The sequence below is a fragment of the Nomascus leucogenys genome, chromosome 10 (genome assembly GCF_006542625.1).
Source record: "Nomascus leucogenys isolate Asia chromosome 10, Asia_NLE_v1, whole genome shotgun sequence".
NCBI classification, from domain to species: Eukaryota; Metazoa; Chordata; class Mammalia; order Primates; family Hylobatidae; genus Nomascus; species Nomascus leucogenys.
This window is the reverse complement of record NC_044390.1, coordinates 51,787,784-51,806,930: the sequence shown is the minus strand read 5'-3', so window position 1 is coordinate 51,806,930 and position 19,147 is coordinate 51,787,784. Positions and strand designations below refer to the sequence as shown.

The 19,147-nt window shown below is 56.8% G+C and overlaps 1 protein-coding gene across 5 annotated transcripts in view; it reads left to right on the top strand.

The window, feature by feature from the left end:
- The window catches only part of MAU2 (MAU2 sister chromatid cohesion factor), a 37,164-nt gene extending 20,856 nt beyond the window's left edge, over nucleotides 1–16,308 (top strand). Inside the window, exons 10-19 of one of the 5 annotated variants that reach the window (XR_004031987.1) lie at nucleotides 405–508; nucleotides 1,472–1,549; nucleotides 1,929–1,994; nucleotides 3,892–3,982; nucleotides 6,914–6,963; nucleotides 7,176–7,253; nucleotides 7,346–7,457; nucleotides 12,577–12,667; nucleotides 13,486–13,613; nucleotides 13,929–14,109. Coding sequence is in view for 3 of the 5 variants with exons in the window: in XM_030820339.1 (XP_030676199.1) it covers nucleotides 405–508; nucleotides 1,472–1,549; nucleotides 1,929–1,994; nucleotides 3,892–3,978; nucleotides 6,914–6,963; nucleotides 7,176–7,253; nucleotides 7,346–7,457; nucleotides 12,577–12,667; nucleotides 13,486–13,613; nucleotides 13,929–14,003 (869 nt within the window). In the remaining 2 variants the exon portion in view is untranslated. Of the gene's footprint in view, nucleotides 1–404; nucleotides 509–1,471; nucleotides 1,550–1,928; nucleotides 1,995–3,891; nucleotides 4,002–6,913; nucleotides 6,964–7,175; nucleotides 7,254–7,345; nucleotides 7,463–12,576; nucleotides 12,668–13,485; nucleotides 13,614–13,928 lie in introns of those variants that run through there. The other 4 variants (XR_004031986.1, XM_030820339.1, XM_030820340.1 and 1 more) reach the window with 4 other exon arrangements.
- The last annotated feature ends 2,839 nt before the right edge of the window (nucleotides 16,309–19,147 follow it).

Sequence of the window (19,147 nt, the reverse complement as noted above, 5' to 3'; positions counted from 1 at the left end):
TGGCTGCTTCGGGCTGTTGGGAGGTGGGGCCCAGCCCAGGTCCTCCTACCCGACTGCCTGAGGCTCTGCTGCATGGTCTCATGATCCAAGGTGGTTTCCACATTTCCACATTTCTAGAACCTGCCATGTCCACAAGCTCTTGAGCATGCAGGGTGAGGATGAGGGTGAGAGCTAACCCCTCTTGGAGCACTGTGGGAACCAACCTCTGGCTCCAGCTCCATCTCCCAACCTGGACAGCAAGACACACTCCTTCACTCAGAGGGCGCAGTAGGGACTGGAGGAGATGACGGGGTGGGTGCCTGGCCAGTGTGGCAGGAGACAGGAACGAGGAGGGGGCACGGTGGGCTGGGGGTGGCGCCTCCTCTGGCCTCCCCTGCATGCTTACCCCTGACTCTCGCTCATAGTGCTGGACTGCAGCCCCATCCTGTCATCCTTCCAAGTGATCCTGCTGGAGCACATCATCATGTGCCGCCTCGTCACGGGTCACAAGGCCACGGCGCTGCAGGAGGTAAGGCTGGAAACAGGAGGGGCCGGAAGGCCCAGGAGTTTGTTGGGTCTCAGCAGTGTCGGACAAGAGACTGAATTCGCCAAGTGCATACTGGCAGGCCAGCCCATCCTGCTGTCTCGCTGTCGGCCAGCGTTTTACAGCCCTGCATGGGCACCACTGATCAGAGAATCTCATACAAAAACCAGTGGAGGCCGGGCATAGTGGCTCACGCCTGTCATCCCAGCACTTTGGAAGGCCGAGGCAGGTGGATCACTTGAGGCTAGGAGTTTGAGACCAGCCTGGCCAACATGGCAAAACCCCGCCTCTACTAAAAATACAAAAATTAGCCGGGCGTGGTGGCAGACACCTGTAATCCCAGTTACTTGAGAGGCTGAGGCAGGAGAATCACTTGAACCCGGGAGGCAGAGGTTGCAGTGAGCCGAGATCGCACTACTGCACTCCAACCTGGGCAACAGAGTAAGACTCCATCTCAAAAAAAAACCCCAAAAAAACTAATGGGCCGTGGCCCAAAAGCATGCACACCAAGGGGATAGCACACATGGTCTCTGGGGATTTGGGGGGGGGGGTCCCTTGACGGTGATTGTTATACCCCACCCTGCCATTAGGAACACTCTACCCCCAGTACTCACCCTCCTGAGAGGGCATGGGGGCCCTCAGTAGGCTAGAGGTCCTTTAGGACCGAGACACCTGTTGGACAGGGTGGAAGAGGCGAGTAACAGACAAGGGTCCCTGTCCACGATGGGATCTGGGCTGCCGTTTGCCCTCATGGTGGACGTGTCTGCTGGGGCTTTGTACCCCAGTTTGGGCAGACAGGACATGGGCTCACCCACCAGCGGGCTTTGTACCCCAGTTTGGGCAGACAGGACATGGGCTCACCCACCAGCTATGGAGTCTCTCCATTGCTGCTCAGACGCCAGGTCCCAGGTTGCAGTCCTGTGATGGCGGTATACTCTCTCCCGGCAGATCTCCCAGGTCTGCCAGCTGTGCCAGCAGTCCCCCCGGCTCTTCTCCAACCACGCAGCACAGCTGCATACATTGCTGGTGAGTAACCCTGTGACAGCACCCCAGGAGAATCCAGAATGTTCTCAGTAAGTAAGTACCTAACCAGATCCAAAACATTCCCAGTGAAGAACCCCCTGACAGCACCCTAATCAGTATCCGGAATGTTCCCATAGGTAATCATATAACCTTCCCAGGCAAGATCCGGAATGCTTCCAGTGAGCATCTTGTCCCACCCCACATTGGCTTGGGTCTGAAAGGTGGGGACAGTGAGCATATTACCTGCCTTGCAGCTGGCTCGGTAGAGCCATTGTCATACTCCTCCAGGGCAGCTGTGTAGGCCCCGGGCGCACCGCATGTGTCTCTGATCTCAGCCCCTTCCCCAGGGGCCGGCCCTGATGACAACACCACTTTCTTCCAGGGCCTGTACTGTGTTTCTGTCAACTGCATGGACAACGCGGAAGCCCAGTTCACCACAGCCCTGCGGGTAAGGTGCCGGCCCTCCTTGCTGCTCAGGGCGGGCCACACTTCTGAGTAAGGAGTCGGGCGTGGTCTGTGATGAGGACAGCAGTCGCGCTAGGTCAGCTATGCAAAGCCGCAGCCCCAGAGGCGATGCATAGTAGTCAGCCCATGCCAGCCTTGGCAGTGATGCACTGTTTATCTGGATAAGGGACAGCTATGGGGCCAGGGGCTTCCTGAGCTGACCCAAAGGCAGACGTGAGGGACAGGTGCGACGTGTCCGGGGACACCATTTTCATGCCTGAGTGGGAGTTTTTGTGGCACCCACCCCCAAGGCTGGATTGGCTCAAGTGTCAGCTGACGACTCAGAGCCATCCTGGGTTCAGGGCTTCCATGGGGAGTGGTGGAGCTGGGCCATCTCCCAGGTGCTCTTTGGGCAGAGGAGGACTCTTGGTCCTGCTGGGCCGGGGAGGGTGAAGCAGCACCCCAGGCTCCTGGCCTCAGACGGGGGCCCTGCCAGGCCCTGGAAGAAGGCTGGTGCCACATCCTCACGGAGCGCCCCAGCCCAGGCCTGGACCATCGTGTCCCCACCTCAGCTTCAACCTCCTCACAGGAAATGGAGGCTGTGGACACCTTTTTCCCGGTGGTGCCAGGAAGGGCCCTGAGGAGCGGTGTCAGGGAGCAGAGGCTGCTGTGTCTGCCACTCGGGCAAGGTCACCAGGGAGTCCTGTGTGCGCCCTGACTGTTGGACAGGGTTCCCCTCCACGGCACCCCACAGGCCTGTAGGTGCTGCCACCCCCGCCACTGGCCTCAGAGATGGACAGGAGCCCTGACGTGCAGACAGCATGCTTGGGAGGGAAGGGCCGACCCAGCACCCACTGCTCCACCTCCTCACCTCGCTCCCAGGACCCTGGCTCACTCTGCACCAGGGCCAGGACGCTCCTCATGGCCCTGCCATCCTGCCATCTCCGTCTCCGTCTCACTCTCCACAAGTGGTTGCTATTACTGGTTTGGTTCCGTGTCAAAGTTCCCAAGGCCATGTACCCTAAGGAGTCCTCACCCCGAGGCCGAAAGCCTCTTTTTCATGGCCCACCCAGGAGTGATGGAGCCAGGATGCAATCCCAACCCCCCTAACCCCAAAAACACACGCCTCCTGTGGCCCTGAAACAAACATCCCCAACCTTGCTGCGTCTCAGAGCATCTGTGCTTGATTCAGAAGATCCTCTGGGCCTCCTGGGTGTGTGCCAGGAGGGGATCTGTGCAGGTGGGGTCTCTGCTTCCTGGGCTCACTCCACCTCTTGCCCAGCCCCACTGGGAACCAGGGTCTGGGCAGGGCTTAAGCTACATAGATTGGTCCCTCTCTTGATGATCTCATTTCCCAAGAAGAGCCAGGGACCGTGGCCCATCCACCACCTGTCATCAGCAGCATTTCTGGCCTCTGACACAGCATCACCTACCTCGAGCGGGGCCTGTGCTGGCCCCCTGTGGGACAACAGCTCCCCTCTTCCCGACTTCCCCCTATGAAGAGTGACCCCCACCTAGGACCAGCATGTGCCTTGATGGCAGTGGACACCTGGGTCCCACGGGTTGCTGGCCGTGGCCTGGAGTAAGGGTCCACCAGGTCTCAGTCCTGAGAGACAGCGGAAAATGGACCAAAACCCGACATGTTCTGAGGGTAGGATTGGGGTGGCTGGTTTTCCTCTTCTGTGTTCTCTAACTGCCCCATAACACAGACAATGGTTTTATAATGAGAAGAAGTAATAGCTGTGTTATCCTTGAGCTTAGGAGGCAAGGCAAGTGTGTTTGAAATGAAAAGAACAAGTCTTTTCCAAAGTAGTCTCCGTGGAGATTATGGGTGCTCTGACACTGCCACGTGGGTCACAGCGCCCGACCCAGGCCCTTAATGTCCCCGCCTCCCATTGCAGCTCACCAACCACCAGGAGCTGTGGGCCTTCATCGTCACCAACCTGGCGAGTGTGTATATACGGGAAGGAAATAGACACCAAGAGGTAGTAGGTGACATGCTTCATGTTCGGTATCCTTTCTCTCTGTTCTCTTCTTTTTGGGGAACCAGGGGGTTGTTCTGGGCACCAGCACATCTCAGCAGACCCCAGGGTGTTCACCTTTTGAGGGATGGGCAGCACCCGACACAGGCACACTGGGCGACCCAGAGGTGAATCGGGCTGTGGCCGGGGGAGGCCAGGTCTGGAACAAAAACATTCCCATAGCCACAGAACACTTCTCTTTATCACAAACAAACCAAGCTGTATGAATCACACAGACAAGGTCTTATAGCCCAAGCTGTCTGCTCTAGGATGTCGGCCAGGTGTTGAGTCTCAGTCCTAAGGGGCAGCAGCCAGGGCACCTTGTCCCTAGGTTGTGCTGATGCCCCTGCAGGGTCAGGGGCACTCAACTGGCTGCAGTGTTGGGTGGGGACGCCCAGGGTTGCCCTCACGTGGGCTTCTGAGCCAATGCTTGCATAAGAGTTAGGTTCCCTCTTCTGTCCCTCTTAGCCCTGGGATCCCCCTCAGCCCTAGGATCTTCCATCAACCCCAAGATTCCCTCCTCAGCCCTGGGATCCTCCATCAGCCCCGGGATGCCCTCCTCAGCCCCGGGATGCCCTCCTCAGCCCCGGGATGCCCTCCTCAGCCCCGGGATGCCCTCCTCAGCCCTGGGATCCCCCTCAGCTCTGAGATCCCCTCCTCAGCCCTGGGATCCCCTCCTCAGCCCTGGGATCCCCTCCTCAGCCCTGGGATCCCCTCCTCAGCCCTGGGATCCCCTCCTCAGCCCTGGGATCCCCTCCTCAGCCCTGGGATCCCCTCCTCAGCCCTGGGATCCCCTCCTCAGCCCTGGGATCCCCTCCTCAGCCCTGGGATCCCCTCCTCAGCCCTGGGATCCCCTCCTCAGCCCTGGGATCCCCTCCTCAGCCCTGGGATCCCCTCCTCAGCCCTGGGATCCCCTCCTCAGCCCTGGGATCCCCTCCTCAGCCCTGGGATCCCCCCCTCAGCCCTGGGATCCCCCCCTCAGCCCTGGGATCCCCTCCTCAGCCCTGGGATCCCCTCCCCAGCCCTGGGATCCCCTCCCCAGCCCTGGGATCCCCTCCCCAGCCCTGGGATCCCCTCCTCAGCCCTGGGATCCCCTCCTCAGCCCTGGGATCCCCTCCTCAGCCCTGGGATCCCCTCCTCAGCCCTGGGATCCCCCTCAGCCCTGGGATCCCCTCCTCAGCCCTGGGATCCCCTCCTCAGCCCTGGGATCCCCTCCTCAGCCCTGAGATCCCCTCCTCAGCCCTGGGATCCCCTCCTCAGCCCTGGGATCCCTTCCTCAGCTCTGGGATCCCCCTCAGCTCTGGGATCCCCTCCTCAGCCCTGGGATCCCCTCCTCAGCCCTGGGATCCCCTCCTCAGCCCTGGGATCCCCTCCTCAGCCCTGGGATCCCCTCCTCAGCCCTGGGATCCCCTCCTCAGCCCTGGGATCCCCCTCAGCCCTGGGATCCCCTCCCCAGCCCTGGGATCCCCTCCCCAGCCCTGGGATCCCCTCCTCAGCCCTGGGATCCCCTCCCCAGCCCTGGGATCCCCTCCTCAGCCCTGGGATCCCCTCCTCAGCCCTGGGATCCCCTCCTCAGCCCTGGGATCCCCTCCTCAGCCCTGGGATCCCCTCCTCAGCCCTGGGATCCCCCTCAGCCCTGGGATCCCCTCCTCAGCCCTGGGATCCCCTCCTCAGCCCTGGGATCCCCTCCTCAGCCCTGAGATCCCCTCCTCAGCCCTGAGATCCCCTCCTCAGCCCTGGGATCCCTTCCTCAGCCCTGGGATCCCCCTCAGCTCTGGGATCCCCTCCTCAGCCCTGGGATCCCCTCCTCAGCCCTGGGATCCCCTCCCCAGCCCTGGGATCCCCTCCCCAGCCCTGGGATCCCCTCCCCAGCCCTGGGATCCCCTCCCCAGCCCTGGGATCCCCTCCCCAGCCCTGGGATCTCCTCCTCAGCCCTGGGATCTCCTCCTCAGCCCTAGGATCTCCCTCAGCCCTGGGATCCCCTCCTCAGCCCTGGGATGCCCACTCAGCCCTGGGATCCCCCTCAGCCCTAGGATGTCCCTCAGTTCTAGTATCTCTTTCACCCTGGGGGTCTACCTCCAAAGTGTCTCAGGCCAGGTGCTTGGCTCATGCCTGTAATCCCAGCACTTTGGGAAGCCAAGGCAGGAGGATCACTTGAGGTCAGGAGTTCAAGACCAGCCTGGGCAACATAGGGAGACCCCCATTTCTACAAAAAAAATTTTTAAAAACCGGCTGTGGGGGTGCAGGCCTGTGGTCCCAACTACTCGAAAGGCTGAGGCAGGAGGATTGCTTGAGCTAGGGAGATTGAGGCTGCAGTGAGCCATGATCCAGCCACTGCACTCCAGCCTGGGCGACCGAGCAAGAACCTGTCTCAAAGGAAAAAGAAAGCCCAGCCCTGGCTGGGTCATCTGATGCCATATGTGGGCTCGCAGTGTTGAGGAGGAGTTTGGCTCTCCTGTGCCTCTGCAGCCAGAGGGCATCTAAATTATCAGTCAGATCACGCCCCCATCAGAGCCTCCCGGGGTCCCTGTACCTCCAGAGAAATCCCACCCACTCACCCCCACAGCCCACAGGGCTCACGAGCCCCAGCCTGCCAACCTACCCACTGCCAGGCCAGCCCCTCGGCACCACTCTGACCATACAGAGGCCTTCTGGATGCCCAGGCCCCTGTCACCTACCACAGGACAGGGTGGCACAGGCAGGGCTGGCTGAGGGCATGAAAATCTTGCCCCCGGCCCTTCTCACCAGAGGCCGTTCTTGCTGGTCAGTCACCAGGCTCGGCCTGGAGGCCACAGTCCCTACGGGGGTGTAGAGAAATCCCCATGCACTGCAGCGTGTCTTGGGGACCTTTCTCCTGTGAAGATGCAGAATGATGCTGACTGGCTCTTTCCCCCCCTCCAAGCTTTACAGTCTGCTGGAGAGGATCAACCCGGACCACAGCTTCCCTGTCAGGTGAGCCACTCCAGGCACCACTCCACGCACGGCCTAAGCTCCCTATGCTCTTCGTTTGGGGCCCCCGACTGCCCCTTGCACCCTAACACCCCACACCCCTCCTCGCAGTCTGCAGCGGGGGCTCTCAGAAATAGCTCCCAGCTGCCCACTGCCGTTTTGTAAACCTGCTTCTCAAAATCCCCACCCCGTGTGACACTGCACTCTCCCTGCAGCTCACACTGCCTCCGAGCAGCCGCCTTCTATGTGCGTGGTCTCTTCTCCTTCTTCCAGGGACGCTACAACGAGGCCAAGTAAGTGTGGGGCGGAGGGTCGCGTGAGGGCCGTGCTCAGGGTAGCCCAGGCCCGGTCCTGTAGGCATCAGCGTCCGCGTTCTCCTTGTCAGGCGATTTCTGCGGGAAACTCTGAAGATGTCCAACGCTGAGGACCTGAACCGGCTCACAGCCTGCTCCCTCGTGCTCCTGGGCCACATCTTCTATGTGCTGGGAAACCACAGGGTGAGTGCCCTGGCCTGGGCCCCTCGCTTGGGTGCCTGTGGGGCTTGGCTGAGGGACAGGAGCCAGCCAGCACCCTAGGGGTGGCATGGCACTGTTCATCCTATGCCCCTCGAAGAGCACATCTAGGTGGATGCCCTGACTCCCACAGCCTGGGCAGGCAGGGCCAGGGGAGCTGGGCACCCACAGAGGGTGTGGGGGCAGGCAGGAGGCCTAATGGGTATGGCCTCAGACATTGGGCAGGCAGAGCCCCAGGGCTCGGGGGAGCTGAAGCCAGAACCAAAGGAGCTGCCGTGAGCTACTGGGGATGACACAGCCACCCCATGCTATGTGTTGACACCTGAGAGGCAGAGAGGTGCCTCCTGTCAGCCGGACTTCCAAACATATCATCCTTGCCCAGCACACACAGTGTCCTCCCAGGGTACCAGTGGCCCCTGGGATTGATCAGCTGGTCTCTAGTGGGACTGGCCGCCTCAGTCCTTCCTGTCAATTCCTCGCCTACTCTCACCCACTGATCTCACGAGGTCTTGAATTTTTTTTTTTCTTTTAAGAAGATATTTTGGGCAGGCACAATGGCTCACGCCTGTAATCCCAGCACTTTGGGAGGCCAAGGCGGGCAGATCACCTGAGGTAAGGAGTTCAAGACCAGCCTAGCCAACATAGTGAAACCCCGTCTCTTATTAAAAATACAAAAATTAGTGGGGCGTGGTGGTGGGCGCCTGTAATCCAAGCTACTCGGGAGGCTGAGGCATGAGAATCACTTGAACCCAGGAGGCAGAGGTTGCATTGAACTGAGATCATGTCACTGCACTCCAGCCTGGGCAACAGAGTGAGACTCTGTCTCAGAAAAAAAAAAGATATTTTTGTGCCAGGCATGGTGGCTCATGCCTATAATCCCAGCACTTTGGGAGGCTGAGGTGGGCAGATCACCTGAGGTCAAGAGTTCAAGACCAGCCTGGTCAACATGGTGAAACCTCATCTGTACTGAAAATACAAAAATTAGCCACGTGTGGTGGCACACATCTGTACTCCGAGCTATTCTGGAGGCTGAGACAGGAGAATTGCTTGAACCCAGGAGGTGGAGAGGTTGCAGTAAGCCAAGGTCGTGTCATTGTACTCCATCCAGCCTAGGTGAGAGCAAGACTCCATCTCAAAAAAAAAAAAAAGGCTGGGCGTGGTGGCTCATGCCTGTAATCCCAGCACTTTGGGAGGCTGAGGTGGGTGGATCACGAGGTCAGGAGATCAAGACCATCCTGGCTGACACAGTGAAACCCCGTCTCTACTAAAAATACAAAAAATTAGCCGGGCATGTAATCCCAGCTATTTGGGAGGGTGCCTGTAGTGGTGGTGGTGTAGTCCCTGTAGTGGTGGTGGGCGCCTGTAGTCCCACCTATTTGGGAGGCTGAGGCAGGAGAATGGCATAAACCGGGAAGGCGGAGCTTGCAGTGAGCCGAGATCCCACCACTGCACTCCAGCCTGGGAGACAGAGCAAGACTCTGTCTCAAAAAAAAAAAAAAAAAAAAGATATTTTTGGCCAGGCACAGTGGCTCATTGCTTGTATCACTTTGGGAGGCAGATGGGGGAGAATCCCTTGATGCCAGGAGTTCAAGACTACCAGCCTGGGCAACCTAGTGAGACCCTCTTTTTTTATTTTATTTTATTTTATTTTTTGAGGCCAGGTCCCACTCCGTCACCCAAGTTGGAGTGCAGTGGCACGATCTCAGCTCAGCTCGTGGCAACCTCCCACCTCAGCCTCTCAAGTAGCTGGGGCCACAGGTGTGTGCTACCATGCTCAGCTAATTTTTTTATTTTTGGTAGAGACCGGGTCTCCATGTTACCCAGACTGGTCTTGAACTCCTGAGCTCAAGTGATCTACCCACTTCAGCCTCCCAAAGTGCTAGATTACAGCATGACCCACTGTGCCTGGCCCTAGAGATGCTCTCTCTTAAAAAAAAAAAAAAAAAAAAAATGGCTAGGCGCGGTGGCTCACGCCTGTAATCCCAGCACTTTGGGAGGCCGAGGCGGGTGGATCACGAGGTCAGGAGATCAAGACCATCCTGGCCAACACAGTGAAACCCTGTCTCTACTAAAAATACAAAAAATTAGCCAGGCAAGATGGCGGGCGCCTGTAGTCCCAGCTACTCGGGAGGCTGAGGCAGGAGAATGGCGTGAACCCCAGGGGGCGGAGCCTGCAGTGAGCCAAGATCGCGCCACTGCACTCCAGCCTAGGCGACAGCGAGACTCTGTCTCAAAAAAAAAAAAAAAATTTTCCAGCCAGGCACAGTGGCTCAGGCCTGTAATCCCAACACTTTGGGAGGCAGAGGTGGAAGGATCATTTGAGCGCAGGAATTCAGTATCAGCCTGACCAACATAGTGAGATCCCATCTCTACAAAAACCAAATAAAAAAATTAGCCGGGTGTGTGGACTCATGCTTGTGGTCCCAGCTAATTGGGAGGCTGAGGTGGGAGGATCACTTGAGCCCAGGAGGTTGAGGCTGCAGTGAGCTGTGATCACGTTACTGCACTCCAGCCTGGACAACACAGTGAGATCCCTCTCAAAAAAAAAAATTGTTATTTTTCTAGATTATAAAATATGACATGTTCATAATTAAAAGGCTGAGAAGCAAAACAGAAAAAAATTGCATGTCTCTGTTATCCATCCCTTCCCACTGCTCACGCCTCCCACACGGAGGTTTTGCTTGTCAGCCTGTTTGGTAACTTTTTTTTTTTTTTTTTTTTTTTTTTTGAGACGGAGTCTTGCTCTCTTGCCCAGGCTGGAGTGTAGTGGTGTGATCTCGGCTCACTGCAACCTCTACCTCCCAGGTTCCACGGATTCTCCTGCCTCAGCCTCCCGAGTAGCTGGGATTACAGTCACGCACCACCACACCTGGCTTATTTTTGTATTTTTAGTAGAGATGGGGTTTCGCCATGTTGGCCAGGCTTGTCTCAGACTCCTGACCTCAGGTGATCTGCCCACTTTGGCCTCCCAAAGGGCTGGGATTACAGACACGAGCCACTGGGTAATTTTATATTTGCCTTTCTCCACACCATTGTATTGGAAGCTTTTTTTTTTCTTAATGGCAATGAGTGTTTTGAAGCCGCATCTACTCTGTAGTTTAACCATTCTCACTGTAGCCATTTCCACAGGACAGATAAAGCGGGATATGTGTCTTGGCCTGTAAAGTTTCACGTGATCGGAGGGCTCCCTCAGCGTGGATGCTGTTAACAAACATGGTGCCCACCCCCCTCCCCCACCACTGCAACACACAGACACACAACTGTGTGGTAAGCCTTTGCAGAGGCCAGCGAATGGGCCCTGCAGCTCAGGCCCTAGTGGGCCTTGGCCTCAGCACTGGGGTTGCCACCACCCTGTCAAAACCTGTAGCTGGCTCCTGCTAGAATGTGCTATCACCCTGCCCTCAGCCTCTGAGCACAGTGAGGGCTGTACATCCCCACTGGACAGTGCAGGTGGCCTAGGGGTATGTCAGATGGGGAGGTTAAAGTCACACAGCCCCAGACCGCAGAATCAGGACTGGAACCCAGACCTCACTGGCTCTGATTTGTGTAGAAACCCCTGGAAGCCGCCTGGAGCAGGGCAAGGAGGCTTGAGCAGCTGGTTCACTGCCGCTCCTGGCCCATGTTTTAGGTGTTGTGGGGGCATCTTACAGAGCTCGTTTGGGAATCCCCCTCTGCTCCCTGTGTCCCTGGGCCCTTGTTGGGTGACAGGCGGCTCCCAAGAACTCTCAGACCAAGGTCCTGGCCTTAAGTGACTCCAGATCTCGGGGAGACACAGCCAGACACAGCCAAGCCAGTCCTGTGAGGTCAGGCTGGGGACATCCAGGAAGGTGGCAGCCTTGGGGGCCGGGATGGTGTTGGTGCAGGCACGGCAAGGTTGGCCAGGCAGGGGCTGCCACAGAGATAGGCACCACAGCAGTCAGAGCACAAGTGCCGGAGCAGACGGCTGAATGGCCACAATGGGCTCAGGTGAGGGTCCAGGGGCCCAGAAGAGCTTGGGATGCCCTGTCCTGAGCCTGTTAGGCTAGAGTGTCCACAAGAGCGGGACACCCCCCAGGATCACTCAAGTCTTCAAAACCAGATTCTGTGGGGTACCCCAAGCTGGCATTGGGGGAACCTACCCAGGAGCGCTGAAGGAGGACTCTCCTTCCCCAGCCTGCTTTCAGACAGAGGCCCTTGGCTTTCTACTTTCAAGGTGCAGCTACAGGGCAGCGTAGAGTTGTTGGGCTTTGTGTCTCAGGAGGAGCATCTCTACACTCTGGAGAAGTATCTGGTGGCATCAAAGCCAGGTCTCAGGAGTTGGTTTTGGGGATGTGTCCATCTTGGCTTCCCAGGTGCTCCCTGGGCTGCCAGGAGCCACCATCTAGGGAATTTTCCAGGCCTTACCTGAACCCCACATCCAGGCTTACCGGGTTTTGAGTCCTCGGCCCAGACAGGGTCAGTCCAGCACTGCTGGTCGCCTGTGTAGCACAGGCTCCTGTCCGCTGGCTCCAGGCCCTTGCCATAGTGACAGGGATGGGCATTTTTGGGCCCTGATGGCTCTTACTGAGCTCTTCCTGCTATATCCTGAGGATGCTAGGGCTGCAACTGGGGTGGCCCTGTGCAGTCACAAAGCAGGAGTCAGGATTGGAGGATTGTTGCATGCTGGTGCCCCCAGGGCCCCTGCATGTCTGCGGGGGCCTCCCATGAGAGCCAACTCAATTGTGGAAGACAAACCGGAGGGGCTGCTGCCCCTCTCAGAACCTGAAACCTGGAACCCTAAACGAATCTGCATTTCTGATCAACCCCCATTGTGGGTCTAGGGCTAACTGCCATCAGTGCTTTTTCTCTGCTTGAAAAGGTAGAAGCCCCCAAAGTTGCCCATTGGCCATGCCCCTGTGAGGGCATGAGCCAGAAGTGAGGGCAGTTTGCTTTTCAGTGATACTTCAGAGAGGGCCATTTGAGATGGGTTCTGAGGTAAGCATAGGAGTTCACCAGATGCAGAAGGAGGTCACAACCTGGGCTGGGTTCAGTAGGTGGGTTCCAGGTTATCCCTACCCCAACCTGGGCTGGGTTCGGCAAGTGGGGTCTGGGCTCCTCACTCCCCCTTGCTGCTCTTGGTTGACAGGAGAGTAACAACATGGTGGTGCCCGCCATGCAGCTCGCCAGCAAGATCCCAGACATGTCGGTACAGCTGTGGTCGTCAGCACTGCTGAGAGGTGAGTGCAATGGCCACCCCTCTTCCTCAGCCCCAGCCTGGCCTTCCCCAGAGATCAAGGCTGCTGGGCATGTCCTGCTCGGCCTTAGCTCGGACTAGGCCTCTGTGGGCCGCAGCCCCAGTTCTAGCATGGGTAGGGGGTGCTCCTCAGGAGACCCTGGTTGAGGGCAGTGGGTGCATTTGTGGCATCTGCTTGACTCGGGGTCTGGTTCAGTCTCTACAGGACCCAGAGGCTGAGACATGGTATCTGGTAGACTTGGGCTGTGAGCCGTGGCGCTCTCAGCCTTGCTTCTTCCCGGGAAGGCAGACAGCAGCCATACCTATTGGGCAGGGCTGGCCAGCTTGCTCTGGGAGCAGGGCGGGCACTCAGCGGGTATCAGTGCTGTTACCGCAGCTCCCTCATTTCCAGATTACGAAACTGAGGTCCAGAGACTCGCCTGGGGCCCTAGGGAGGTGACAGGAGACAGGGTGCTCCATGTGCAGTGGGCTCCCTGGGGCTGCTGCCTTAGGATGGGCATTGGGCGTCCTGCCCCAGTGAGCACCTGTTTGCCTGAGGGCTGGCCATGGGCTCCCTGGAGGGCTGGCGAGAAGCCTGGCATTGGGCTTTCACTGTCCAGCCAGCCCTGTTCTGCCCTATGAGGGCGGCTGGCGCATGGGCTTTGTGATCCCAAGACAGGGCTCAGGTCCAGTGATGTGCCAGGCACCCAGAGATCCACCGGTGCAGCTGGAACTTAACCTTGGGGCTCCATCTGCACCGAGTGGGAGGGCTTGGGCACTGACAGGGCAAGACGGGCCCCCATGCTCATGTCCCACTCTCAGACCTGAATAAAGCCTGTGGGAACGCCATTGACGCCCATGAAGCCGCCCAGATGCACCAGAACTTCTCGCAGCAGCTGCTCCAGGACCACATTGAGGCCTGCAGCCTCCCCGAACACAACCTCATCACGGTACGGGTGTGGGTGTTAGGGGAGGGGATCAGGACTAGCGGGTTCCCCACCTGCAAGAGGAAGGGGCACCTTGGCTGTATTTCTCTTTGTCCAACAAACCCTAACTCAGCCTCAGGAGATCCTTTGATGGAGGAGATGGCCACGGGCACCCCCACCCAAGCAAGGGACACAGGTGCCTCCTCGGGGCCCATTGGATTGGGGCGTGGAGAACAGAGTCCCGGCTGTGTGAGCAGCCCAAGGAAGGCAGCATTCCAACCTCTTCTTCCCTGGGAACAGTCCATGGTGCCTCACTCGCATGTCCTCTCTTCCCCACAGTGGACAGATGGTCCACCCCCCGTGCAGTTCCAAGCTCAGAATGGACCCAACACCAGCCTGGCCAGCCTCCTGTGAGGCCTTGATGGGGCCATCCAGCTCCACAGGGCCTGCGCGTCTCCGACTTCCACCCAGACGGCACTCAAGCCTGCCCCCGAGGCGTGCTTCCTTCCTGATTGTCTCTAGAGCTTCCAAGTCCTGGGAATGTGTGGGGCCAGTCCCTGCCCTCCCAGGAGGAGTGGCAGCCGTTCCCACCTCGCACCAGGACCCCCAGTGCAGAGGCTCACAGGTGGCACACAGCCACTGTCTCTCCAGAGCCATCCTTCAGAGTGGACCTCAGTGCCAGTCCTGCCTTGGCATCTGGGTCACGTCGGCCAGGAGTAGGGTGCAGGCCTCCAGCAGGTCCTAATCCTGTGTGCCTGGGCAGGCGGTGCCCCAGGGGCACCATGCCTGACTCTCCATCACCCAGGCCTTGATGCTGAGCGGGAGTAGAGTGTTTCCTCTGCTCAAGGCAATTTCCAGAGCCCGGATGCCAGTTTCTGGCCTGAATTTGGAGGGAAGAGGTAATGGCCCGCGTGCGGGACGAAGCGCAGATCCCAGCACTTTTCCCAGCTTTCTCTCCAGCGTCGGTCCCTGCAGCACCTGGGGCCTCTGGTCAGGAAACCTCAGGGACCCAGGAACTCAGCTTCCAAACATCTGCACCTTGACCGAGCTCGCCATCCTGCCATGGGGGTGCAGGTGATTGTAAACACGGGTGTGCGTGTGCATGCACACGGGTGTGCGGTGAAGATCTGTGGAGATGGAGCTGGGAGCTGAGGCTCCTGTTGCACCAGCCACCTTCCCCCATCTTGTGGCTGCTGGGGAGCAGGAAGCAGGGGAGTGGGCTCCTCTCCCAAATTTAAGATCACCTCCTCAGCTAGCTTAGAGTGCATGGCATGGGCCCCCCTCCCCCCAGATCTGGAGCCCAGGGACTTTCTTCCTGGCAGATCTGTGGCCTTCCCTGCTCAGCCTCTTGGTCCCCCACCTACCCCCCGTGCCTCGCCTTCCCTGCTGGGTCTCTGGGGCACAGTGTGAAACCCGCACCCTAGCCGGGCCCCAGGGAGCCTCCGCTGGGCCCAGACAGCAGCATTTGGTTTTATCCACTTTTCTTGGATAATCAGGAGGTGCCCCAGTGGTCACAGTGTGGCATTCCGAGTTGGGGGTGTGGTTGGGGGTCAAGATAGCAGCAGATGTCAGGGCTCAAGACATCACCCCCTCCAGCTTCTGGGGCCCAGGAGCCTCTCCCTGCTGCAGGGGGTGGGGGTCCTGCTCAGCACGGTAGATGGTGGTTTTAGGTCTTGTCACCCTCGCTCGGTGGAGCTGCCTCTGGGAGCTTCGGCGTCTGTGACTAAAGGGACGTTGGATTGCTCAGGTCAGCTGCTCAGGGCTCCCAGGCTGGGTGTGCCTTAGCCACAGGCAGGGCTGTCAATAACCCCCTTCCTCACTGGCCACCACCTGACATCAGCACCAGTGACAGGCTGGTCAGAGGGCAGGGCTGGTGAGGGTTTGTCCTAAGAGGACCACTGCCATCTCTGGGTCTCCATGGGGACAGCCTGGCCCTGTCCTGTGCTACCCAGGGCTGCCCCCAGGCCCGTGAAGCCAATAGGAGAGCGTGTGGCACTGGCCCACAAACTGTCCCTGTCCTGTCTTCTTCCCAAGCCATGGCCTTTGCTAGCTCCACCTTGAAGGAGCCCCCCACGTCCTCCCCTACATCCCTGAGATGCCACCACTTGTGTCTCCACAATGTGCTCCTGCCTGCCTGGGTCCCGCACTGTCCGACCTCTGCACACCACTCATGTCACCACGGCGTGCATCATGTTCGTCCCCATCTATTTATTTAAGCCTTTCTTTGCTTGTAGGGCATTTTGTATGTAGAGCAGTTGAAAACAGAACCTCAGAACTTAACATCTGTCCTGATGTTAAAGTGCTTTTCATGACCACCCCGTTATCTATGTGTATGTAAAGTTAAGGATGAGATCTTAAGTTTACAATTAAAAACTCAGTACTCGATATTTAATGTTCTACTCGAGCTTTATGGAAGCCAAATCATGTGCATGTGTGTGTGTGTGCGTGTGTGCAAGCTTTGAACCTCCTTCCACAGCCGCATCTTCTCATGACACAAAGATTTTGATAAGTACTTTCCTGTGGGTCGCTCAGTGCCTCATAGCGTCTCATTCAATTGCAAGAATAGAGGACAGACACGGTGGCACATGCCTGTAGTCCCAGCTAACTGGGAGGCTGAGGCAGGAGGATCACTTGAGCCCAGGAGATTGAGGCTGCAGTGAGCATGATCGCACCACTGCACTCCAGCCTGGGTGACGGTGAGACTTTGTCTCAAAAAAAATAAATAAATAAAACAATGGAAAGCAGACAGCAAGTCCCTGAGGACACATCACACAGTGTCCTGTAGTTAAGTGTCTAGGAGAAAACAAAAACTCCAGACCCTTCGGTGGATGAGGACAAGGTCGCAGAAAGGCATTCTGTTAACAGATGAACAGCTGAAAACTGGCCAGACCCGCCTGTATGCCTCTGCCCTTGTCCTGTGGGTTGAGGGGGTCTGACCAGGAGGCCACCTACAGCAGGAAGTGAGGCTGCCATGTTTCCTTCAGACACAGCTGCCTCTCCCCAGCTCTGTCCCTCTAGTCGCCTGCCGGTGGGCAAGGGTCCTCTCCCTGGGATAAGCACTCCCAGTCCCGTTTATCAAACACAGGCAGGGAAATTGGAACTGCCACCCAGCCCAGCATGGTGGCTCAATTTGTTGGTTGCGTTGTCAGTTGTCTCTTCGTTTTATTAAGGTTTTTAATAAGTATGTTTGGCATAATTGTCTTTTAATGGGTTTGTAATATTGTAACAGTTTTAGCAGCCTATAACTTTTCAGCTGGTGCTTTTACTTAGGGAAAAAAACAATTTGTAAATACAGAACATTGTTTAAAAGACGTAACCATAGAACATAGCTTCCTGTTTGTGGATTTTGTTTCCTATATATTGAAAGTAAAATGACTTACAGGAGCCACGTGCTGTGTCTTTGTTGTTTCCTCTGTCCCCTTTGTGAGCCATCCCAAAGACGGCTGCCAACCTCCCTGCCATGCCCACAGGGGCCCCCTCTGTGGCGGGGTCTTCAGCATGAGGTTGCAGTCCCCAAATCCCGAGCCAGATGACGTGAATCAAAGCCTGAGTCCCCATCCCCTCCACTGATCATTTTCCTCCAGTCTGGCCTCGCCTAGAGAGGAAGGAACCCCATGCTCCATCAGCATATGAGGCCATCAGCAGCCTGCTCTTCGAATCCTCCCTTCCCAGCCCTCCCAGGGGCAGACTCCCTCACGCACCCAGGCGTCCTGGTCCCTGTGTTTTTTGTTGTTGTTGCTTGAGATGGAGTCTTACACTGTCGCCCAGGCTGGAGTGCAGAGGTGCGATCTCTGCTGACTGCAACCTCCACCTCCCAGGTTCAAGCGATTCTCCTGCCTCAGCCTCCCAAGTAGTTGGGATTACAGGTGCCCGCCACCAAGCCTAGCTAATTTTTTGTATTTTTAGTAGAAACAGCGTTTCACTGTGTTGGCCAGGCTGGTCTTGAACTCCTGACCTCGTGATCCACCCGCCTTGGCCTCCCAAAGTGCTGGGATTACAGGCCTGAGCCACCACGCCCAGCCGGTCCCTGCATTCTTAGAGAGGACCAGCCTCCATACACCTGGGAGTGAGGGGAGTTATTTGCCCAGATTTTTTTGTTTTGAGGTGAAATTACCATAACAAATTTAACTGTTTTTGCAGGTTGTGCTGGCTTACACCTGTAATCCCAGCACTTTGGGAGGCCGAGGCAGGAGGATCCCTTGAGCCCAGGAGTTCAAGAACAGCCTGGGCTACATAGTGAGACCCAGTCTCTACAAAAAATATATAAAAATTAGCCAGACAACCAGGTGCAGTGGCTCAAGCCAGTAATCCCAGCACTTTGGGAAGCCAAGGTGGGCAGATCACTTAAGGCCAAGAGTTGAGACCAGCCTGGCCAGCATAGTGAAACCCTGTCTCTACTAGAAAATACAAAAATTAGCCGGGTGTGGTGGTGTGCACTTATAGTCCCAGCTACTCAGGAGGCTGAGGCAGGAGATTCGCTTGCACCAGAGAGTGAAGGTTTCAGTGACCCAAGATCCCGATACTGTGCTCCAGCCTGGGTGACAGAGTAAGACTCTCTCAAAAAATAAATACAAATACAAAATATAAAAATTAGCCGGTATGGCGGCGCGCAACCGTAATCCCAGCTACTCGGGAGGCTGAAGCAGGAGAATCGCTTGAACCCAGAGGCAGAGGTTGCAATGAACCAAGATCACACCACTGCACTCCAGCCTGGGCAAGAGAGTGAGACTCTACCTCGAAAAAAAAAAAAAAATTAGCCAGGCATGGTAGTGTGTACCTGTAGTCCCAGTTACTCAGGAGGCTGAGGCGGGAGGATTGCTTGAACCCAGGAGGATATTAATAGAGACAGAGTCTTGCTCTATTTTATATATATATAAAATAGTATTATATGTAAAGTGGACTGCTCAGTGGTATTCAGTACGTTCACAGTGTTGCACAATTATCATCTCTATCTAGTTCTAGGACATTTTCATTCCCCCAAAAGGAGATTCATTGCTATCAGCAGTCACTCCTCATTCCTCCTCCCTCCTCCCTCCCCAGGCCCCTGGCAACTACTAATCTGCTTCCTGTCTGTGGATTTGCCTGTTCTGGATATTTTATATCAATGGAATCTCATACCCTGTGACCTCTTGTAGTCTGGGGTCTCTCAGCACCATGTTTTCGAGGTTCATCTGCACTGTAGCATGGATCATTGCTTCGTTCCTTTTATGACTGGATAATATCCCATTATACGGATAGACCAAACTGTTTATCTTTTTTTTTTGAGACGGAGTCTTGCTCTGTCACCCAGGCTGGAGTGCAGTGGGTTGATCTTGGCTCACTGCAACCTTCGCTTCCTAGGTTCAAGCAATTCTCCTGCTTCAGTCTCCTGAGTAGCTGGGACTACAGGTGCACACCACCACGCCCAGATAATTTTTGTATTTTTAGTAGAGATGAGGTTTCACCATATTGGCCAGGCTGGTCTCAGACCCAACATTGTGATCCACCTGCCTCAGCCTCCCAAAGTGCTGGGATTACAGGCCTAAGCCACCGCACCCGGCTTTTTTTTTTTTTTCCTT